This window comes from Aethalodelphis obliquidens, unplaced genomic scaffold (assembly GCF_003676395.1).
Source record: "Aethalodelphis obliquidens isolate GAN/ISIS:26980383/991018 unplaced genomic scaffold, ASM367639v1 scaffold83, whole genome shotgun sequence".
NCBI lineage: Eukaryota > Metazoa > Chordata > Mammalia > Artiodactyla > Delphinidae > Aethalodelphis > Aethalodelphis obliquidens.
In genome coordinates, this window is record NW_020838027.1 from 3,497,631 (window position 1) to 3,522,277 (window position 24,647).

The window sequence follows — 24,647 nt, forward strand, 5'->3', positions numbered from 1 at the left end:
TTTAGGACACAGGATAGAGCCCTTTTCCTTAGCCCTTCAGTACCTGCCCCATGCAGTTCTCTGCAAACACTGACATCATGCCTGAATGCCTTTGTGCTTCCTGGTTCCTCTACCTGGGCTGCTCTACCCACCCCCCTTCTCTCTGGAAACAAAAGATCTTCCTCAACCAGCAAGACCCAGTTCAAAGGTCTCTTCCTCTCAGCAGCCTTCCCAGATCCACCATTTATCCTCCACTCCACGGAGAGTGAGTTTTCCTTCTCCTTCTTCTGTGTTCCTAACACCTGTCTCTCACTTTTCCTATTACAGGATAATTGGCTTTTAAAAAAAAAAAAAAAAATCTTTATTGCAGTACAATTGCTTTACAGTGGTGTGTTAGTTTCTGCTTTATAACAAAGTGAATCAGCTATACGTATACATATATCCCCGTATCTCCTCCCTCTTGCGTCTCCCTCCCACCCTCCCTACCCCACCCCTCTAGGTGGTCACAAAGCACCGAGCTGATCTCCCATTGGCTTTTTACATGTCTGTTTCTTCAGTTGGATAATGAACTTTTTTGGGGGGGAGGGTGTCTACCCCGTTCGTAACACGGTGCCTGACACAGAGTAAATTTAAAATGCTCACAAATGTTGCCTGATTCGTGGGATTATGAACAAGCTCGTGAGGCTTCTGGGTGTTAATCACTCATGGCTTTCTGAGAATTGGGCTTCCCATCCCCACTCCTGTGCTTAGGTCATTGTGGACCCTGAAAACTCAAAAAATGAGTGGAGTTTCTGGGAATCGAGGTGCTGCAAAGCTCGAAGCATGGGTGCACTCTGGTTGCCTGTGTACCTGTTTCATAGTCCATTATTACTGACTCTTCCCCTGGGGTGTTTGTCTGAAGAGCAGATAAAGGGATTAATCACAAGGCCCAGTATGAACCCTGGGGGATGATGGACCCTCAGAGCCTCTGCTTCACTGGTTCTCGGCGAAAGCCTGATGCATTACTTACGGTGCGACTCCCTGATTGGGGTTTTCGCACCTCAAAGGAGAAGCCCCCGGGGTGAGAAAATAGTTTTAGCATAGGAGTCATTTGGGAGACTGGTTTTGGAATGTGCTATTGACTTACTGGCCTGGGGAGAGAGAATAATTATGGGCTGGGAAAATTCCTACAATAGGACAGTGGGGTTAGGGTACCAATGGGTGCTGCCCCGTGAGTTATGGGGAGAAATGGGCTGAATTCCGACGTCGCTCATGGTTCCCTCTTCTCAGGGTTTTCGGCTCAAGCGTGTGGTCCTATAGCACAAAGGTGAGGGGAGGAGAAGAAAAAGGGCAAGAGGAGGCTGGACCCAGGCCCACCTCTCTGGGGTCTGCATCGTGTGTCTTTCCAACGAGCGTGGGGCTCTGGAGCCAGACTGCCTGGCTTTACGCTGAACCCAGTGGACGTGCTGTTATGATGAACGAGTCCCCGAACCCCTCTGGGCCTTGTACGGCTGTTGCGATGATTGAATGAATTAATTCACGCAAAGGGTTTAGAGCATGGTGAGCTCCCGAGGCCTGCAGGATTGTCAACCTGTCAGCTTTTAGGAGTCGCGCCAGAAAAGCACCAGCTGGATGGACTCTCCTACGTCCTTATTTCTCCAGCTGAAATGATTGCCAAACCACAGTCTACATCCCTCAGCAAACACGGATTTCAGCCCTGAACTGAGCTCAGGAGAATTAGGAAGATGCCCACGTGTCTTTTGCGCCCCCCGCCCCCGAGAGGTGTGGCTCTGCAGAGAGTCCCCCGCTGGCTTTTGGCTGTCAAAGAGGGTGAAACCACACTCCCGTCTCTGACTCGGGAGTGGGTTTCGTTTCCTCCTCGGTGCTAACCGCGATGTGAAGTGATTATCACATTCCAGCGTGGAACGTGCAAAAATCTGTAAAAACAGCATTTACACCTTGGAGTCTACGGTGCCAGCAGGAAAAAAATGAGCAACGTGGCGAGATGTGAGCTGCCAAGGTAGCTGGAGGTGGGGTCGTGTTGTGTGACAGGCAGGCGTGTTGTCCCATTGTCTCTCCTTGGCGAGAGGAGGGGAAGCGCGGGCGGGAAGGGGCCTCGCGAAGGTCGCTGTGTCCGCGCTTCCAGCCCTGAGCCCACTTCTTGCACCCACGACGCAGTTGGCCCCTTGGTTCCTTGTTACAAAGCTTCACAGGAGGCAACTTCCCCAAACCCCTCGTGCATCTCAAGAGTCAGGAAGTCAGTTCTTCCTTAGGTCTGAGCTCCATCTCTTCCAGTGCAATTGGAGTCACCTTGGTTTATGTTATTCTAAAAGGAGATTAAAAACCGTCTGGTTGCCTTTGCATTGGGGGCTGCAGGAGGGGTGTCTCACCCTCTTTACCAGCCTCTGTTTGGAGCGTTTCCAACCCCTTCCTCTGAAATTCTGGATTAGCCAGGAGAGGCGTGTTGGAGAAGACATGCCCCTCCGGTGGTACCTGGCCCGCCGGATACATCACACCTCAAATGGCTTTTCTCCTTCACTTGTTATTAGAAGTCCCTCAGGCATCACAGCTTTCTCCAGATTTGTAATGGGTGACCCATACGCAAAGATCTCTTTTTAAAGTGTAATTTTATAAGAGCAAACAGCTCGATGTATACATTTTCATAAAGTCATAGACTCTTAGAGCCGGATGGGAACTTCAGATCATTCAAATTAAGAGACAGGAAAACATTGCCAACATCAGAGCGCTCCGGTGTTGGCGTCGGGTCCATGTTTCCTCTTAGGTCAATGCCGTTTCTACCCCCTTTAGCGCCGGCTTGACTGTTTTTACATTTGATGCTAATTTTCTGGTATATCCTGATATGTAATATCGAAAACCAGTGTTTCCCTGGGTAAGATCTAAGAATTGTGCATAGCGAGATCTCTGTCCTTTTCGTACGACACGTAAAATGCTTCGGCATATATCGTCTTGTTGAGTGGGTGCCGTCATACATTACAAACATACACACATATGTTACATCCTGTACACCGTACATAACGCGTCAAGTTACATATTATTCCCATTGTACAGATGAAGAAACCAAAGCACGGAAAGTTAGCGTTACTTGCCCGAGATCCCACAGCTAGTAAATGATGGAACTCAAACTCTGGTTTTCTAGCCACTGAGACCTCTGCTTTTTCCAGTCCACCGGGCTGTGAAGACAGCAGAAGGAACAGAGTAGACACTTAAAATACAAAGAGAAAGAATGGAGAGATTAACAGGAGAAGCAAAGAATGGTGGATTGGGAAGAAACCGAGGAAAAGATACCAGCCCCGACTTTCTCCTCCTGCTTTCAGTTCTCACTGCTATGCCCCGTGGGTGGCGGGGACCCAGTATAATTTGTGGCCAGGACAGTCCTCGTTCCTCCCGGATGTCCCTGGGTCCGGGAGTCCCAGCTGGTGGGCCAGGCAAAACTCTTGACTAACAAAGTATACCTTTCTGGAAGCTGGACTGAGGCCATCATGTTAAACCTGAACTCTCATCCAGCTTCTTGCATGGGATGAAATGAATAGCAGAGACTTCAGGACAGGAACTTGGTTTTCTAAATTTATCTTTGTAGTTTTATTTCATTGTCTAGGGCTCGTGCAACATAGTGCCACAAACTGGGGGCTTAAATAACTGAAATTTATTCTCTCACAGTTCTGAAGGCCAGATGTCTGAATCCAGGCGTCAGCAGGGTGGGCTCCTGCTGGAGGTTCTTAGGGGGAAATCTGTTCCCTGACTATTTCTCCGCTTCTGGTACTTGTCAGCTATGCTCTGGCTGGTAGACACAGCACTGCCTCTCTGCCTCCGTCTTCACGTGGCCTTTTCTCCTACGTGTGTCTGTATCTCTTCTTCTTCTAAGGACACTAGTCGTATGGAATCAGTGCCCACCCTGTCCAGTATGGCCTCATCTTAATCCGATTACATCAGCGAGGTTCTTGTTTACAAATGAGGTCAAATTCACAGGTAACAGGGGTTAGGGCTTCAGTACATCTTTCGGGGCGACTTGATTCAACTCATAACGTCATCTAACATGGTGCCCACACGTAGTAGGTCTGAGTAGAGAGTGGCTGGCAGATGGCAACGAATCTGTAGAGAGGGCTTGGAGTAGTTGCAGAGTCAGTGAAGGTCGTCTCTCTCCTTTAAGTCTGTCTCCTGCTGCTTGCCCACTGTCCAACTTGCCCACTGTTGCCGCAGAACCTTGGTCAGGCCCCCTCTTCCTTGAGTTGCAGCAAAATTATAACAAGAGCTGCCATTTTCACGTCCTATTTTGTGTTGGGCATGTGTTCAGTGCTTCGTATGCGTTGCCTTGCTTAATTTACACAACATTACAAGCAACTCTTCTTATTCGCGTTTTGTAGTTGAAGAAATGGAAACTCACAGTGGTCGGTTGTCTTGACGGAGATTATAGGACCAGTAAGTAGTCCTATCCTACAGCCCTGCTGCTGACTGGGGCCTCTTCCCCCTCTTTTATTCACATCCCCAGCGGGAAGTGTGTCCTCACTTTTGCCCACACCAGGTCCCACCCACTGAGAGCCTTTTGGGGACTGGAAGGAACTGGTAGACGTCCGTCCGTGTGTGGGAGAGGGTGGAGGCTGGCTGGAGCCTCTGCCAGCCTGTACCCGGCTCCACGTGTTCAATCCCCTCGTCCTCCCGGGCGATTTGCTTTCTGTCGTTGCCAGAGAATTATCGTAGTGGTAGCATCGTGAGCCCGTTCCTAGCGTCCGTGAAGGGCTCTTCTGGAGGACGGGAGCGGTAAGGACTTTCTCGGCACCTTCCATACAGTTCAGCCACGTGGGTTGCTGGCTTCTGGGCCTGAGGCAGTTTTGTGCAGAGGTTCGGGGCGCAGGACCTGGGGCTTGTGCCTGGGTGCAGACCTCAGCCGGGCTGGGTCCTGGCGTGCACGCGTTACACCGTCATCTGTGCCCGGTTTCATCATCTGTGTCGTGGTGGTAGCACCTTATCCCGCAGAGTTATTATGAGGGTTAAATGAGTGACTTCGTGTGAAGCTCACGTAGGTACACGGCAGGTACTCAAGATGAGCTATGATTTATCATCCGGGCTTATCCGGTGGTGTCTCAAAGGGGCGGGGGGCGCACAGGTGAATAAAGGGCCTCCACTGGTGACGTGATGGACTCACTGATCCAAGCATTCTCAGGAGGGACAGCGTTCTCCATGCCTCGCGGGCTGGCCTGCCCCACTCCACACGCACACTCAGTGTTGGGGTCCAGGGCTGCGGTGTTCGCAATGTCCACAGCGGGAAAACAAAACCTCACGGAGCCCCTAGGGATGGAGAGAAGTGGGGGGGTGTAGATGGGCACCCACTTCAGACCTCTTGGCCTTCTCCGGGCGCCCCCAAGCCCTGCTGCTGGGACAAGAGCCACTCCTACTGCTCGATAACTGGATTGATGTTCCCCACGTTCCCACGGCAGGAGAACAAGGCCTGGTGGGAGGGGAGGAGGACACAGGCGTCTCCCAGGCAGGCGCCGCAAATCGGGTGTTAATTACCGAGTTAAACACCCTGTCCTCTTGGCCATGAATCCAGTAAACGACATTCACGGGGGGTGAGGCCCAACCAGAGGGTGGTACAGCTGAGACCAAACCACTACAAAGGGAACTGCGATGAGCAAATCCCTCCTTCAGGTCCCCACCTGTAGCTCTATGGTGAAGCATCGTCTCTTGTTAGCTGAAGGGAAGGAAAGGGGTGGCCTTTAACAGCTGGAGCTGCCAGAAAACGAGAGGCTGCAATTCCCCCAGGCGCATTACATCCAAGGGCTTCATCTCGCCCTGACAGGCAGTTATGACAGCACTTCTCTAAGGAGACGCAATCAGAAAATCCCACAAAAATGATTGCAGCCCATCACGAGGGTAAGTGGGATCCTAATTAAGGGATGTTCGCTATTAACGTGCATCAGTGCAATTCTTGCCTTCAGGCACCTAGCAGGGAAGTGATGAATATTTATTGAATGAATAAAGGAAATAAACTCGCACATCACACGTACACCAGCGAACTTCCTTTTGTTACAGAGTCTGTCTACTCCCAGCTCTCCAGAGTGAAAGCTGCGGTTCCCAGGGTACCGTCGGGGAGGGTTTTGGAGGCAGACGTGAGTTTGAGTCTCATCCTCATGCCTCTGGGATTAACACCCATTTTTATAATCCATGAAGGTTAAATACAATCACAGGAGAAGACAGAAAAAAGAAACTCAACGCATGTTCTCACCTTTTTCCTCCTGTTGTAACTTTGTGTTTATTTGCTTAGCTTTTGTTTTGCTTTTGGGGGAAACTTCGCAGTGCAAAGTGGGAAGAGTCCTTGCGGATTTCAGCGCGGGTGGATGTAAACGACCTCGTCCAGGCTGCGGGGCGGCGGGTGTGTTTACGCGTGGAGGTGTGGACACGCACGTGAGTCTGCGGGGCTGTCACGCAGAAGCACGTGCTCGTGCGCTTATGTACTTGTCACGCTTGGTTTGCAGTTCAGAGCAGGTAACGCACCATGAGGTGCACATTTAACCACTAGCCTGGAGCTCTGGGGTTGACCCAGGGACTGATGACTCAACGTGGTAGGGTGGTTGTATGGGGGGCACATGGGGGCGGGGGGGCGGGGAGTGAGGCCCTGGGTGGGAATCTTGTAGAGCGGATCTGAGGGTCAGGGTCAGGAAGGTTAGCAGCCCTGGCTTTACAGCTGATGTACGACCTCGGGTGCTGTTTTCCTCAGGTGGGGGCTGGGTGGCCACCCTCTCTGGCGCGACACGCTCTCCCCAGGCCATCTCACGCCTCCTCCCTGATGTGCTGAGGATTCCCAGCCGAAGCCCAAATCCGGCCCTCGAGCTTGGGCTGTATGTCTGGCTGCCCGCAGGACGCCTCCGCTCAGGTGCCACACAGGGACCTCGGACTCCTCAGGGCCCCTCCTGGTGTCAGCGCTTCCCACCCCTCTGCCCCCTCCTGCTGGCCGTCATCTTGCTGAGTGTGGAGTTGCCCAAGGCACAGCCCCATCTCCTCTGTGCCGTCTCCATGGCTACGTCCTGGTGATTCTGCTCCTCATCGGCTCGTCCTCTGCCCTGAGTTTGTCCTCCTCTTTTGGGTCCCACTTTGGCCATCCTGGGCATGCCCCCCATCTCTTGCCTGGATCTCTGCATCACCTCCTGGATGCCCCCCACACAGCCGCGCCTGGTTCTGGTCTGTCCTCACAGCAGCATGAACATGCCTTCTGAAGTGGCGACCTGACTGTGCTTCTCCCATCCTCAGACGTGTTCAGTGGCTTTTCCGTTATCATGGGAGAAGGACCCACCTCCTTGCCGTGGCTTAGCTGGCTCCGCAAGCTCATGCCCCTGAATGCTGTTCTCTGAAGTCCTTCCCTTCTGCTCCAGCTACACTCACCTCCTTCCCTCCCCTCATCACCTCCTACTCTTCCTTCAGGTCTCAGCTTAGATGTCACCTCTTCCAGGAAGCCTTCCCTGGCTCCATCCCCTCATCTAAGTCAGGCTTAGCTCTCCCACCATGTGATCCTACAGTACCTGTGCATCCTCTGTCGCGGTGTGTATCGCTTTGTACTCGCTGGCCGACTTCCTCGTCTGCAAGTCCACTGTAAACTCTGTGCGGGAAGGGGCTCCATCCGTGCTGCTCACCATCGGATCCCAGCACCTAGCACAGCGCCTGCTACCTGTTAGAGGTTGCAGACCTTTTGTTCTACGAGTGGTCATTGTGACGTATACCTTTCCTGCACTGAAAATGTTCTATGGATGCTGGCGTTTAAATCATTGTCTACGGCTCCCTTCCTTCTACGCTGGTTGGGACTGTCAGTCACCCAGCGTCCCCTAAAAAGGAAGTCTCTGAGGTCATAGCCGTCATCCGCCAACCCAAAGCAAGGCTGCAGGTTAACTGCCCCGGACAGAGGTTCACCGCTGTGCGGCAGGGGCAGGACTGCGGAGAGAATGGTGACACGCAGTACAAGCTGGGTAAGAGGAGATTTTTCAGACAAACAAGGGCATACGTTTCGTACCCTCCTGAACAGGCAAGCCTTAAGTCTCAGAAAGGGTGGAAGGGGGCGGTCAGGGCTCTGCCTGGGCCGTGGGGGGAGTTCCCTGCACTTCTGCGGTGGGAAGAGGGGGCAGAGAGACCGTGGAGGTAACCCTGCGCAACCTCCCTCGAAGCAGGGCAGTCTCGGGGTTTGTATCAATGTATTTTCTTCCCACTAGGCCTGATGCTTCATCATCGGCTGATGTGAGCAGGGGCCGTGGTGGGGTGGGGGAGGCAGATATGTCCGGACAAGGGGTCTGAACAGCCCTGGGGCTCTGGCTCCTAGCTGCAGGCTCTCGGGGGCCCCAGCCTCCTGCTCTGGGGCCGGCGCTCTGCGGGAGGATGCGACTGTCTTAGGCTGGCGCTGTCAGTCACTCTTCTATTTATAAAGTTAAAAATAAGGTGCTCCATATTCCGGGAGGGAAAGAAAAGCAAACCAGCGGCTTGGGCTGCCGGTGCAGCAGGGCCCTGGGCTTCTGTCCACACGGCCAGCTCCCTCTCTTCTTCCAGCTCCGCTTCAGCACCAAGAGACCAGCGCTCTCAGCCCCGCCCCGCCCCGGAGGGCACTGCACACGCCCCAGTCAAGGCAGCCGGGGTCCCTCCCGAGCACCAAGGGGGCTCGGCCTCGGCCTCCCTGGGTTATTCACTCTGGTTCCTCGGGCCCTCGGCGGATACCAGGTAGCCTGGGAAGAGCCGAGAAGCTTGAGGCAGAACCCGCGGCCCCGACTCTGTTGCCATCCGCCCTCTGACTCTCAGCCACCCGTGTGAGAAACGCCCGAGTTGGTCCTTGTCTGTCCCACCTGGTAGGGCGGCCCTGAACCAGATGGAGGCCAGGGCATGAGGACCTGTGGAAAGCGGGGGGGCTTTGTGCCAGCCTTAAACTTCGCTGTGACCCCCCTGCTGCTTCAGGTGCCTTCCAGCCAACTCTGTGCCTGTTTCCCCTGATCGAGCTGCCAGCGGGGATGGAGACAGCTCGTCACCATCCTCCACATGGCTTCCCCCTCCAGACTTGCCCACGTGTGCTAAACTTGTGCTGCTGAGCACGCGAGATGCTTTCCCCTCGAGGTGGCAAATGGTGTAGAAAGTGGACGTTTGGGGAAAAGCAAAGAGGTGTCGTCCGTCTGGGTTTGGCGGGGAGCTGACCTCTCCTAGGGTCCTGACTTGAACAGGGCGGAAGGGGAGGAGGCTGGCAGGCAGGTGTTTGTCCCGGAGAACGAACCTCCCTCCGGAAACCTCTGCCTGCGCTTCTGCTCTCCGCCTGCTGGCTCGGGCTCTACCCGTCCCCGGGCTGCGCGCTCTGCGCTGCTGAGAGCGATGGCTCTTTCCTTTCAGGCAGGAGAGACGCGCAGGGCTCGCGGTTCAGCTGGTGGGGCAGGCAGCCTCAGCTTCTTGGCCCCGGGCTCTGGGGACCTGCATCTTGGAGAGGCTCCCGTCTTGGGCAGTGGTTCCTTTAACCCCCGCATGACCAGACACTTGATGTGCCATGGGTCTTGCCCGTTCCGAACGCGTACGGGGTAGAGGGAACGAAAGGGAAGGTTTGAATTTCAAATCTGTCAGCGCCATACTTCCTTGTCTTCCGCAGTGTGCGCTGCTGGACCATTATTTCTAAAGTACTGGGACCTGGCATGTCTCCCAGGATCCAGGCCGAGCCAGGATGTTGTATTCCTTTGGTACCACGGCTGGTGCCGGCAGCCGAGCGCTATGCCAGGGGCCCAGAGGAGGGGTGATGCGACGGCCATCCCTGCAGTCACTGTCCTCTGACATCTTCTCGCCCCAGGCCTTGGAGGCCCCCTTGTTACCGACTGCAACGGTCTCTAATCTCACCTGGTCGATCGACGGCATCCGAGGCTGTTTGTGTTTCGTTTTTCCCGATTCCCTCTCCTCTTCGGGGTCCTGCGTCCTCCCTCCTCCCATCTCTCCCGCACCTGTGGCTATTCTCTCTCCCGCCCTCCCATGGATCCTTCTTCCTTCCCGCTGGTAGTGATGCTGACCCCGGCTTCCTGTCCCTGGATGACCTCATCCTCCTGCACGTCTTGTGACGTCCAGACCTGCACTCCTGGCTGGGCTTCTCTTCCTCGGTGTGCGGCAAGCACTTCAAGTCCACCACGACCCAAACCGAGCTCCCTACCTTTCCTCCGAGCTTGTGCATCTGTTCCTGCCCCGGGCTCCTGCCTCCTTGAAGGGCACTGGTCAGCAGTCATACCAGGGGCCTCCCCAGAGAATTTGCAAGAGAATCCTGCCAAATCTACCTTCTTCCCATCCTTTACTTGCATCTCCTTCTCCTTATCCCGCTGCCTCCAGTCAGACCCTCATCATCCTTTGTCTGGATCACTGCAGCCGCCGCCCCGCTTCTGTCCCTGCCCTTTGCCAGGTCGTCCTCTTCACGACAGCGCGATGCCTGCACTCCAGGTGGCCTCAGTGGTTGCTGGCTGAGCGAGTGCCTGAGTTATGGGTAGAGACGCTTTGCTCAGGGGAGCAAAGGCGGGTGTTTGTTCTGTAGCTGCTGGGCGTTGTGAGTTAACATCAGGGTCACCATTCTCCTTCTCTTCTGGCCCTGGTGGAGATGCTTGGGTGTTAAAGAACTTTAGGTTTGAGCTCATGGGGTTCAGGAGACCTGGGTGATAGTCCAGACTCTGCCGCTTGCTTACTAGGGGACGTGTCTTTTCTGAGCTGGCTTTGACCCTGAGAGCACAGCAGAAAACAAAATCAGGGAGTTTGAGGTTTACCAAGGAGCCTTATCCTTTAGGAGGAAGAAGGACAAAGGTTATGACATGGAGTGAACCTGGACAGGTGGCTGAACCCGTAAGGAGAGGTGCTCTGGTCGTTCCTTATGGGAAACGTCGTTCAATCCGCCCGGCATCACCCCACCCTCCCAGAAAGTGCAGATGGGAGGCTTCCAGGCTGTCCTTCTTCCCCTTGCCGTCGTGACAAAATGGGCTGGGTCTTGGGGGTTCCAGAAGCCTCTTGCAGAGCTCTGATTCCTCACCCGAATAGGGCAAGTGCCTGTTGAGCAGATAACTCTTATTTAAGTTTCCGTATGTTTCGGGGTGAGTGGGGATTTCGTATTCAGGTTGAGGGGCTGGCTGAGTGACCCCCAGGGAGCCCCTTGGACCCTTTGGGCTGGTTGATCACATCTTACCTGAAGCCAGGGGACAGGACCAGTGAGTCACTGAGACACCCTTCAGGTTTCCAGCGCTAACTCTGCTCTTCCCGTCGCAGTGTTCAGTGCATGAATCGTGCCCGTGACAGGGTGCATACCATCTTCTCTCTTCAAGTCACAGTGTCTACACCTCACTGTGCCTGGACCTTTTTGGAAAGCCGGCCACTTGCCTCTTACACGTCACTTTCCCGTCAGTATCAGGGAAGTGTGTGGTACCCAGAGAACACCACAGGTCAGCAGTGGGAAATGTTTGACAGCGATGGTTTTAATTCAGTCCGTTGCCTCGGCAGAACCATTCCCTACAGTGTATTCTTTTGCAGTACTTTATCCCGTCCAATTTTAGATAATTAATAATCACAGTCATATCTGTGACTGTGGCTAGATACGGCTCTAGTGATTTCATCCAAGGAGCCTAGTGTGACTTAACACATCTGGGAATCCTTTTCTAGGCCCCAAATCCTGAAGGCTAAGGAGGAGCTGGGCAAAGAAACAGGCAGGAGTGATAGTGAATGTCCCTTGGAGAGGGAGGCTCCGAGGAGAGGTCCGCTGTCAGGGCTGGAGAGTTGATTTCAGGGCCAAAGCCGGGCTCTGAGCCCTGACTGTCCCATGTGTCAGGTTGCTGTGTCTGTTTTCCAGTCTCGGCTAAATCCATCCTCTCTCTTCTGCTTCCTGCAGCATGGTCTCTTGTTCCCCACAGAAAGCCAAGGAGCTCAGTCTCCTTCGAGGCAGGTGCCTGGATGGCTCAGTGCCAGAGCCCTGGCCGGGGCTGGAACCAGGACCGTCCCGCTCACCTCGCTGGGAGTGCCAGGGACCAGATCCGTGTTGGGGTGTGGCTGGTATTTCTAGCTGCAGGATGTGGTTTGGAGAGGAGCTGCTCACCCAGAGCCTTGGAGCCTTTCCGAGTCCCCCAGCTCTTGGCTGGATTAGGGGGTCGCCCTGCCCCAGGGGGAGGGGTATGCATGAAACGATGTGCAAGCGTGCTGCTGTCTTACATCTGCTCCTCTAACGTGCTCTCCATCCTTCTCCACCCTGCTCTCTGCCCCAGAAAGCTGAACTGCATGGACAGGCTCCCCTCCCACCCCAGCTCCCCCAGGCTGCTGGCTGGCAGGGTCCCATGGTGGGGTGTTGTGAGCTGGGACGCCACCAACGGAGCATCAGCAGATCAGAGGAGGGAGGGGAGTGAGCTCAGAACAGTTATTCCTCCAGCTCCTTCCCTGTAGGCTTCCCCTAAACTGAGGCTTCCACGTAGTCTCTCACACAGCCCTCACCGCCTCTGGGCTCCAGTAACTTCTCTCTTCCTGAGCCCTGACACGTAGAGGTCACTGTGGGGTCATCTTACCAGCACCGGGGGCTTCCGCTAAGCTGCTCTTACGAACAGAAATACTTGATGGTGTTCACCCAGCACTTACTCTGCCCCACGCATCTTCCCAAGCTCTTTCCGTGGATAATCTAATTTCATTCTTAAATAACCCTGAGAGCAGATACTAATAATGTCCCTGGCTTGTGAGAGAGGGAACTGCGACTCAGAAAGATGCAGTGAATGTCCCAGGGTCCCAGAGCAAGGAAGTGGCGGACGCTGGTTCCAAACACAAGCAGCCACGTCCCAGGACCCAAGTTCCTGCTGGTTACTGGTGGGATCCCTAGACCAGCCACGCCCACATCATCTGGGAACTTGGGAGAAATGCAGATTCTCAGCCCCGCCCCAGACTGACTGGATCCGAGGCTGGGGGTGGGGCCCGCAGTCCCCTCTCCAGGAGTGGGATGTCCACCGGGGTCTGAGGACCACTGCTCTCACTGACCCCAGCTACCCCAGCCGCCGTCCCTTTCCCCCAGCCTTGCGTGGCTGGACTGCCGTGGCTGGTTCCTCCTCCGGCCTGCTCTGGGGAGCAGGCTCCGTCCGCACCGGCCACTGCCCCGGGCTCCGGTGCTTTCTGTTTTCTGTGTTTGGTGACTGTGACCAGCCCAGGCTCTCCTCCCAGCTGGCTTCTCAGGGCTGTGCACCTATTTTTCTGGGCTCATCTTCCACAGATCTTCTCCTTTCTCTGGGCTTCAGGCCCCCAGGTGTGAGCACAACGCTGATAAGTAACAGCAGGACGTGGGCCAAACCTCCCTGCACAGATGTTTCATTTGGCCTCCTGGTTCCTGCTCCCCACAGGGGCGTCCGCAGCCACCCCCTCCCTCCGCTTGTCCACGCGGCCCACGTGGTCTCCGCATACATGCCTGCTTGGTCCACAGTCTCGAATACGGTGCCGCCACTTTCCGCGGATGGGAATCCAAGGCCAGAGAGGGTAAAGGTTGGTCAGGGATGCCCAGCGAGGCAGGGGCAAAGCCGGGGCTGGAGAAAGAGCTCCCAGGTCTCAACGTGGCCTTCGCTCATCGCGTGGTCCTTGCTCTGGGGCTGAGGGTCGCTGAACCTTCACCGGCTGCCCAGCCAGACACTTGCCTCTCCAAGATCTTTTACGAACCTACATAAAGGCGGGCCCTCGCCAGTTTGTTGGAGATGGGGTCCAGGGTGGGGTGATTCACGAGAGGGACAGATGTTTGTGTTCAATGGGGAAAATGACCAGGTGCTTAAGAGGGCCCAGAGCGCTGCACGGTGGGACCTAAGTGGGATGACTTTGCCGGGAAAGTGTTTTTGTGGAGGCAGGGCTGTCACTATTGGTTTCCTGCCCGTCAGAGTCTCGGCCTCGAGGCAGCACTGCCTCTCCTGAGTCTGACTCCACCTTCCACCAGTTTCAGACTCTATGACCTTGAACCAGTGACTTGTTGTCTCTGAGCCACAGGTATGCCCTGGGAAAATGGCCTCTTGGGCTTGTCTTCATCCTCTTTCCCATCATTATAACAATATACTTTCTTCCTCCTCTCAGGAGGGAAGGGGCCTTGTGAGTGAATTTGCACTAAAGTGCTCATTTGACAAGTAAACGTTTAATGTGTGTGTTCACCACCGCTCCCAGCCAGGTCTCTTGATTCAGGAATTTTGAAGGGGATAGAAAAGATAAAATGGGAAATGCTGCATCCCGATTCCATAGGCTTTAAATCCAGGGATTGCTTATTTTAATGGTTTTCAGGCCACCAGAATAATCAGGTTTTGTCTGTTTTTCCTTCTGCTTCTATCAATTTTTTCTCCATTTTTTTCGTTGTGGTCAAACACGCATAATATAAAACTTACTGTCCTAATCATTTCTAAGCATACAGCTCAATGGTATGAAGTACATTCGTATTGCTGTGCAACCATCACCACCATCTGTCTCCAGAACTCTTTTCGTCTTGCAAATCTGAACTTCTGTGCCCATTCAGCAATAACTCCCGTTCTCCCCTCCACCCTCTGGCCACCACCATTCTACTTGTCTCTATGGATATGACTAATCTAAGTGCCTCACGTAGGGGGAGGCATATGGTATTTGTCTTTTTGTGTCTGGCTCATTTCACTTAGCATCATGTCCTCAAAGTTCATCCATGTTGTAGCATGTGTCAGAATTTCCCTCCTTTTTCAGGCTGAATAATAGTCCATTGTATGTATAGACCACATTTTGCTTGTCCGTTCTTCCACTGATAGACACTTGGGTTGCTCCCACAGTTTAGCTATTATGAATAATGCTTCTATGAACATGGGTGCACAAATATCTCTTCAAGACCCTGCTTCCACTTACTTCGGGCATATACCAAGAAGTGGAATTACTGGATCACATGGTAACTCTAGTTTTAACTTTTTGAAGACGTACCAAACTTTTCCATGGTGAATATGCACCATTTTTCATTCTCATTGCAAAAGGTTTCCAGTTTCTCCACATCCTTGCCAACACTTATTTTCCCGTTTTTTTGTTTTCTTTAATTATTAGCCATCCTAATGGGTGTGAGGTGGTGTCTCCTTGTGGTTTCAATTTGCATTTCCCTAATGATTCGTTCTGTCAGTTTTTGCTTCATATATTTTGCATCTCTTTTATTAGATGAATAAACATTTGAAATTGCTGTGTCTACTTGATGAAGTGACCACTTTATCATTGTGAAGAGATCCTCGTTTTCTTGATATTATTTGCTGTGAGATCTACTTTCTCTGATACTCTTATAGCTACTCCAGCTTTCCCTTTATTCAAGTTAACATGGTATATTGTTTTTCATCCTTTTTTAAAAACTGTTTTTGTGTTAAAAGTAAGTTTCAAACAGGGAGGCATGTGGTTGTTTAGAAAATCTAATATGATAGCCTCTGTTTTTTAATTGAGGTGTTCAGACCATTTATAGTTAATGTAATTATAAATATTATATTGATCCTGTAGGGTTTAAACCTACCATCTTGCTATTTGTTTCTATGTTACTTATCTGTTCTTTGTTACACTTGCGCTCTTTTTAAGCCTTTTTGGGGGGACGATACTTGAGTATTTCTTAAGATTCCATTTAATCTTCTTTGCTGGCTTATTATGTATAACTTTTTGTGCTTCTATAAAGTGGATGCCTAGAATTTGTAGTAAGTGTAATGAACTTGTCATAGTCTCTCTTCAAGTAATATTACAGCACCTCACATGTACTATAAGAATCATACAACAGTGTACTTCCATTCCTTCCCTTCTGGCCTTTGTGCTATTGCCATCATACATTTTATTCCTACCTATGTTATAAATCCTAGAAACATTGTTATTATTTTTTAATTTAAACAGTCAATAATCTTAAAGAGATTTAAATAATAAGGAAAAGTTCTTTTATGGTTATCCATAAAAGTTACTTTTCCAGAGCACTTCATTCTTGGTGTGGATCCAGATTTCCATCTGGTATCATTTTCCTTCTGCCCAAAGGATGCCCTTTAACATTTCTTATAATGTGGACCTGTGGATAATGAAATCTTTCACCTCTGTATGTCTATAAAAATCTGTACTTTGGCTTTATTTTTGAAAGATATTTTCACTGGGTATAAAATTCCAAGTTGAGAGGTTTTTTTTCCTTTCTGTATTTTAAAGGTGGTGCTGTCCTGTCTTCCTGTGTTGTTTCTTATAAGAAGTTGGCTCTCATTCCTATATTAGTTCCTTTGTATGTAACGTATCTTTATCCCCCGTCCCTGGATGCTTTTACGATTTTCTGTTTATCAGTGGTTTAAGCAATTTAATTGTGATATAGTTTGGTGTGTTTTTCTCCCTCTGATTTCTTTTCCTCAGGGTTTGCTGAGCTTTTTGGATCTATAAGTTTGTGGTTTTTGTCAATTTGGAAAATTTCGGCCACCGTTTCAATATTTCATTAAGTATTTTTCTGTTTCCCCTTCCTTTGGGTACCACAGTCACATGTGTACTAAGTCACTTGAAGTTCTTCCGCACCTCACGGATGCTCTGTTTAGCTTTTTGTTTTCAATCTTTTTCTCTCTTTGTTTTATTTTGGGTAGTTTTTATTGCCTGTGTCAATCTTTTCTTCTGTGACATGTAATCTGCTATTAATCTAATCTGGTGTATTTTTAAAAATCACATATAGTTTTTATCTCTAGAAGTTCATTTTCTACCTTCTGTGTCGCCACATAACACACTTAATCTTTCCTCTAGTTTCTTGGACATGTGCAGTACAGTTACAATAATAATTTTAAAGACCTTGTCTACTGATTTCATCATCTTTGTCCTTTCCAGGTTGGTCTGGAGAGACTGACTTTTCTCCTCATTATAGGTAGCATTTTCCCACTTCTTTGGCAAGCCTGATAATTTTTGACTGAATGCTAGACATTGTGGAATCCACACCTTGTTGGAAGCTGGGTACTTTTTGGATATTTTGTATTTCTAAGCTTAGTTCTGGGATGCAGTTAAATCACTTGGAGAGTTTAACCCTTTCAGGTCTTGCTTTTAAGCTTTGTTAGGTGGAATCAGAGCAGTCTTTAATCCAGGGCTAATTTTCCACCACTGAGGGGGGAAAAAAGTATTCACGAATTATGAGGTTTTTCCACTTTGGCTTGGGGAGACAAGAGCCCTTTACTGGCCCTGTGTGAGTACTGTAAAGTCGCCCCTTTGTCTTCTTTGTCATTCTTTGCCTGGTCTCAGGTAGTTTCTTCACATGCATAGTTTGGTCAGTCTCAGCTGAAGACTTGAGGGGCACTCACTCCAGATCTCCAAAGCCCCCTCTGTAGAGTCTTCTACCCTCCAGCACTCTGCCTTTCAAACTCTAGCTGTCTTGCTTTCCTGATTCCCACCTCTGTCTCTTCCACCAAGGCAGACGCCTCTCTCTGCCTGGGTTTCCACTCCCTACAACCCAGCTCAGATATACCAGGCAGTAAGCTGAGGCGTCATAGGGTTTGCCTTGTTTGTCTGTCAGCTTTCAAAGGCACAGTTCTTCATTGCCTGATGTTCAGTGTCTTGAAAACTGTTATTTCACATGTTTTGTTCAGCTTTTAAACTGACCGTCAGAATTGCCTGGGAGTGCTTTGAAAAATCCAGATTCTTGGGATCTGTCATTGGCTAATTTGAGGCCACCTTTGGAGTAGATCTGGTGGCTGACATTGTTCCCTTTCCAGCTGGAACATCAGTATTTTCAGTAAATACATTGGAATCTCTGATTAAAGGAGTTGGTCACTTCTGCTAAGGATCTGGGCGGAAAGATATTTATCTCGAGCAAATGGGTTTCCTAGAACTGGATGGAAAGTGTCTGGAGGAGTCCTGGGAAACCAGATGGGCATCTGGATTAAGCTGATGTGGCTTTGGTCTTGGCCTATAACTTGTGATTTTCTTTCTGATTTATGACTTTGTAGCTCGTTTATCTCCAACCATTGGCTTATTGGACAGACGATGGGGCCAGAGACTCTGTGAAGGGCCAGTTCTAGGGTCCTGAACAGCCCCACTGTGGGGACTAAATCAGCCAGTCAGTTTCTCTGAAACTCAGCCCCATTCCCTGCGATTCTGGTCTTGCAACACTTCGCTGTGAAGAGACTGTTGGAAAAGCGTCTACAAATACGCTCGAATCTGTACTTGAAGCCACTTGTAGTCTACGTGGATGGAAATATGGGGGTTAGTAAATGCATTCTGTATCTGCAAGATATTTCCTTTTCCTAGAAATCCTGGGAGATAAGACAGTTCTCGGTAAAGACACTTGGGGCACCACTGACTCCTCCGAAGAGTGTTGAGTATTATTCAGATTCTCATGGTTATTCTTCTCAGTTCTGTCTTCCTTGCTGCCACCTCCCTCCCCGCGCTCTCAAGGGGAAAGAAAGGTCTCTGGTTGCATGGTGGGAAGGGACCTTGCATAATATATTTATGAAGGGCAGCCTTGACCCGGTAGAAGGATACTTTAATCATCACATCGTTATTGAGCCCCAGCTCTGTGCCAAGCATTAAGGAGGAAACAGTGACACGTAAGATCTGGGTCCCGGTCTGAAGGAATTTACTTCTTGGCTATAGAAGCAACACCTACCATTGTGAGAACATTTGCATGAGACTGTTTGCCGGTAAAAAAGGACAGAACGTAACCAGTAGCTTTGGACCCACAGATGCCACGGGAATACACACTAGGAGCAGGAGAGACCAGGTGTCAGCGTCTGGAGAAAATGACTGAGTTTCCATGGTGGGCATGTTCTTGAAGATAGCAGCTGCATAGTTCTCAGAAACCTCTGGGGAAGAGGGGTAGCTCAGAGCCCAGGGAGTAGACGGTGTGGAGGGCGAGGACAAGGCTCAGGCAGCCAGAGGGACAGAGCGCTAAGGGCAGCCAAGGCCACTGTGTCCAGGGCCAGAGAAGGGCTCGGGCAGCATCCCCAAGTAACACCGGGGCAGAGAGTCAGCTGGCCAGAGATGCAAGTCTTGTTCTCCTCTATCACACTTTAGAATTGCCTCTGAATACTTACACACACGGCATCTTTAGTCATCACAGAAGCCCGTGGAAGAGGCAGGACACATAATTATTGCCATTTGAAGGTCGGAAAGGTTAAATGGATTTTGCATCATAACCTGAATAGGGGGAGAACCAAGACCAGAACCCACAGGTGCCCCGAATGTGTGACCTCTGTCTGACACCCTCTGCCTCCACGGTGACCCCGGCCGAGCATAGAATCACCTGCCCAGCTCAGGTCCCACGGGGATGATGTGACCCATATCTGGGACGAAGGCTTCGTCCAGCTCCAGGCAGGATGAGGGTGGGGGAAGAGATTGGCTGTATCCTCTCTGCACATCTGTCCATAAAGGAAGCAGAGAGGGTGCTTGGTGACGTCCTTCAAGTCAAAGGAGAGAGAGGCCCCTGTTGGCTTGGGGAGGGGAGAGGGAGGGAGGGGAGGGGATGCAGGGCAAGTCTGCTTTGTAAGCCCATTAAGGAGGAAGAGCCAGGAGCCAGGCACCCAATTAACCTGACATCTCTTGCAGCCAAAATATCTGAGGATGTAAGAAGAGAATTCAGTATGTGGAGGCTTGGGGGGAATGTGACTAATAGCTGGAAAACAGCCCCAGTTTATTTAAAGAACAGGTCAGGCGCAACAACTCCAATAGATTCCTTCCCAGCAGTTCCAGATCTGGGAGACAGAGCAGGTACCGTGCGGCTGCAACGCCATCCTGATGTGAAACAGGCATGGCCGTTGTGCCACAAACAGACTGCCAGGGGCTGCCGGGAAGCGCCGGGAAGCACCGGGACACCATACGCGGCTGCCAAGGGCTGCCCTTGGAGTTGAGCCACGCCGTGACCCTGGCCGTGACAGCGGGATAGGGACCGGCCCAGGTCACCCAGCCTGCAGGTGGCGGAGCCCTCACCCAATCCCGGGCCTTTTGCTGTGAGAGCCAAGGTGCTTTCTGTAACCCGTGGCTGCCTCTCCTTCAGGTGACCTTGGCCCGGCTCTGGCATTGTCTGGGAGCCTCAGTAGCACCAAGGCAGAGCCAGGCTGGCCTCTGAGGGCTGCGCCAGGGGTCGCAGAGGAATGGAGAAGGCAAGAAGCTGTCCCCGACTTTGCCTGGACCAGGGCTTCACAGGGAGCCCCGGGAGGGCTTGTTAAAGTGCAGGCTGGCAGCCCGCACCCTCGCAGGAATGGATTCTGCTGGTCTGGGGTGGGGCCTGATACCCACCCAAGGTGACTGACACAGATCATAAGAGAGAAGCACTGCCCTCAGTCAGAGACCTCAGATGGCTTCCCTCAGAACAGTAATTTCTAGAGATGTTTATAGCTCTCTCAGGGAAAAAGAATGCCACAGCTATTACACTGGTAGCACTAGACACCCTCATTCCCTCCTGGAGATTCACGATTCATTTTAGCAAATTAAAGCCTTAAAAGGATTGCAATTAAGAAATCTCTTTATATTTTGTAGTATACACATATATCAAATCATGACATTGTATGCCTTCAACTTACGCAATGATATATGTCAATTTTATCTCAAGAAAGCTGGAAAAGAAAAGAAATCTCTTTAGCTTTTTTTTGGCCCGAACTCACTTGACCACAGAACCCCTTGTTCCAGGAGTGTCTGTTCTGTGGGAAACAGTGTGGAAAAACGCAACTCCAGACGAGCCATTCTCAGTCTCTGGGATGCAGCGGAATCACGTGTGTGGGCCTGTGTTGGAATAGATTGCTGGGCTCCACCCCAGAGCGTCTGATTTAGTGTTGCCAGCGAGGCCCGGGAACATGCATTTGTTACAAGCCCCCAGGTGATGCTGGTGCTAGAGGTGTGGGGACCACCCAGCGAGAGCCACGGCAGGAGGCCCCTCTGTGAGCCCTAGGGAAAGAGGGAGGGTGAGAACTGAGAAAGGTGCGTGGCAGGACCCGGGGGAAGAGGCTTCCAGGGAGCACAGCCTTGGAAGGGGCTTGAGTCTGAAGTAATGAAAAAGCATGTGAGGGCGGGCTCTGCTGAGATGCCAGAGTTAGATTCAGGGACACAGTATAATAGAGAGATGCCAGCTGGTGACAGCAGCTGACGCTCTGTGACATGCATCAGTGTCTGGCCTCGCCACAGGGGGCTCTAGAGACAGTCTGTGCCTTTAAAAAGCCAACGCTAGAGGGGCGCATGAGGGTGACAGTTGGCGAATGAGCAAGCCTGGGAGCGATGCACAGGGAGACAGCTCCAGCTTGTAGGGCCAGCGGTGTCTAGACCCTTCTCCCCGGCCCCGAGTCGTGCAGGCTTCCGACCCCCGGGGGGAAGAGCAGTGAGCCAGGTCGTGGCATCTGCTCCAGCACGGTGCTTCCTTCTGGGGAGGCTGACTGCAAGACTGCTTTGCTGAAAGCTCCTCTCTCAGCCCAGGTGATAGGAAACACGGGTGCAGGAGAGTGGGTGGGACAGTGGAACCAGGCCCATCTCTGGCCAAAGGCAGGCATGAAAGCTTTGTATCTGTGGTGTGGTCATGGGGGACAGGAGAGTCCCAGGTGCCCGACACAGCCATGCCTGCCTTGCTGCTGCCCGACACCCACCCTTAGAATGTTCCCCCTTCGGCTGAGCTCCAGCCCCTACCTAGAGGCAGACAGATGGTGCTAGAAGGTCTAGCTCAGGTCACTACCGACTGCATGGACCACGGTCAAGATGGGAGAAAAGGGTGATCCCAGGCTGGGTGGGGAGACGGTGAAGACAGCTGGGAAGGAACATGCAGTGAGACCCGGGCCAGGAGCCCCCTGCTCCCACGCCCTCCTCTGCTCCCGCTGCGGCCCCCGCTACCCCCTGCAGGCCCCTTTCTGTCCCTCTGCGGGACCTCAGCATGGCACGCTGATGCTGAGGACAGACTCAGGTTAGCGAAAGCTGTCTTGACATTTGGAGACGGAGCAGGATTCGGCTCCTTCAGGGGCGCCTTTTGTTCTCAGGAAAATCATCTGTACAGCTTGGGCCGGTGCCAGGGACTGCCGTTTATAGCCCAATGGGCTTGGGGTGGCTTCGGCTGCCTGGTGCAGAAAGCGCTGGCTGCTCTCCGCCCCCGGCCGTCTGCCTTCCCCTCGGGTCTCCCGCACTCCTCTCCCCCCTCAAAGCCTCTCCTTCCTCTCCCCATCCCCCCCCCATTTTCTTAGAGGTCCCAGTTCTAGATTTGCCCACGTGACCCCAGACACCTTCCCTTCCTCACGTGGACCTCAGCTTCTCCTACAGACTGGAGCCCACTGTCTGCTCCCCTTGGAACTCAGTCACCTTGGCGAGGTGCCTACCTGTGCCAACCTCCACCGAGGCATTGTCCACATTGCCTTTGACCTTCATTCTCCCCTCCCAGGGCTGGGCTTCCTGCCTGGCCTTGCTTTGCCACCCACTTCTGAGCACAGGGCCTGGCTCCCAGCAGAAGCTGTCAGGCTTGGTGGGACTGGACTGGTCCAGCCACGGTGTCAGGCTCGAGAGCACAGCTTTGCTGTCAGATAATAAATGGTTCGTGTCTTGGCTCTGTTACTCGCTAGCTCTGGGCTTAGCAACGGACTGAATTTTTGAGCTTCAGTTTCTCCACCTGTAAATTTCAGTACCTCACTTATTATTAGGCTTTTATGAGATAATATTTGTGAAGTGTTTAGCACAGTGCCTGGCACTCAGTGGGCCCTCAGTCACTGTTAGGGATCATCACCATCACCATCATCACCATCATCTTTACCATCATCACCATCATCATCATCATCACCACCACCATCATCACCATCACCACCATCATCATCACCATCATCACCACCATCATCATCATCACCACCACCATCATCACCATCATCTTTACCATCATCACCATCATCATCATCACCACCACCATCATCATCACCATCACCACCATCATCATCACCATCACCATCATCATCATCATCATCACCACCACCACCATCATCATCATCATCATCACCACCATCATCATCACCATCATCATCATCATCATCATCACCATCGTCACCATCATCACCATCATCTTTACCATCATCACCATCATCATCATCATCATCACCACCATCATCACCATCACCACCATCATCATCATCACCATCACCACCATCATCATCATCACCATCATCACCATCATCATCATCACCACCACCATCATCATCATTATCATCACCATCATCATCATCATCATCATCTTTATCATCACCACCATCATCACTACCACCATCATCATCATCTTTACCACCATCACCATCATCACCATCATCACCATCATCACCACCATCATCATCATCATCATCACCACCATCATCACCATCATCACCACCACCATCATCATCATCTTTACCACTATCACCATCATCATCATCATCACCATCATCACCATCACCACCATCATCATCATATCATCATCATCATCATCATCATCTACCCTCATTTTTACGTGCAAGTGGGGTTAGGTAAAAAAATTCTGTCCCTGAATCCCCAGCCCTGCCCATGGAAATCCCACCCACCCTTTGAGGACCAGCTGGACGCCTCTTCGGCAGGGAGCCATCCTCCCGTCTCCAGCTTTGGTGTTTCCATAGCCTTTTATCTTATCTCAGCATTTAGGAGCCTGGGCCTGTTTGCTGCAGTGGGATGGGGTGGACCGGGGAAATCGCAGGTGAAGTACTGGGGAGAAACAGTGTGCTGAAGATGCCCCGGGAAAGGCCAGGCCTGGGGGCAGGACACAGCATCTGAAGAGTCCTGATCAGCAGTTGATACTAAGAATAGAAGACAAAGTCACAAATCCTCTCAGTGGAAGGTGACCCTGAGCGGATTGGGGGGCAGGCAGCAGCAGGAGGTTTTCCACCAGAGCAGCGCCCTGAGCCCTGGGCCCTGGGGAGGAAGGGGGAGAGCAGGACAGGGCAGGCCAAGGCTGGAGACAACCATGTGGATATGTTACCAGAACCAGACAAAGAGTCTCAGGGGACCCCGTGGAAGGGACCTTGGACTCAGAGCTGAATGGAGCTCAGGGGTGCAGGAGGGCCCTGTGCCCTTGACCATGCAACAGCCTGGTCCAGCTGGGACTTTTTCTATCTTTAATGTATTTAAATGGAGTCAAGATTGGGGTGAGCTTCACGCACAGAGCCTCCCCCAGCCTTAGAGGTGACTGCACAACTTCCTGAACACAGCGTCCTCTGGACACATGAGGCTAGACAAAGGTTGGCTTTGTTTCAGTGCCCTCGTCTGGTCACTGGAGTACAACGCCTGGGTCACACATCTTCAGAGGAGGGGCAGTCACAGAACTGGAGGCATGAGGACACGTCCTCCCAAGCCTCTCCCCCCAGGTCCCCTGGTACCTCCAAGGTCCTCAGAGAAGGATGCTTCCTGCTTCTCTCTCTGCCCCATCCTCACTCCCTCTACCCCCTCTCTGGGGGTCTCTCCCAAGTGAACCCCTCAGCTCCGCTCTGCAGATGGTTTCCAAATCCAGAGAGCCAGCCTCAGTTTCCCGTCCGAGGTCTGGGATCACATTTCCCAATTTCTACTTTTGGCTGTTTACAAATGTAGTACTTGTTAGTGGCATACATTTAAAATATATATAACAAGCACAAGGAAGGAAAGTGTGCACTGTTCACAGCCCCGTGAACAAGCACCGTGACAACTGCGGCCCATCCCAGTGCCTTCCCCTCCTCAGTCACAAGCATGAAAACGTTTTAATTCTAAAAATGCGATCACACTGTGTACTCATCTCCCACTGGTTCTCC

At 51.8% G+C, this 24,647-nt stretch overlaps 1 protein-coding gene across 2 annotated transcripts in view; it reads left to right on the plus strand.

The window, feature by feature from the left end:
* The window catches only part of PRMT8 (protein arginine methyltransferase 8), a 78,373-nt gene that overhangs the window by 4,035 nt on the left and 49,691 nt on the right, over positions 1-24,647 (plus strand). The window contains exon 1 of one of the 2 annotated variants that reach the window (XM_027093296.1): positions 20,443-20,490. The exons of the other annotated variant lie outside the window; for it this stretch is intronic. Coding sequence (XP_026949097.1) covers positions 20,443-20,490 — 48 coding nt within the window. Of the gene's footprint in view, positions 1-20,442; positions 20,491-24,647 lie in introns of those variants that run through there. 2 annotated transcript variants of the gene reach the window in all.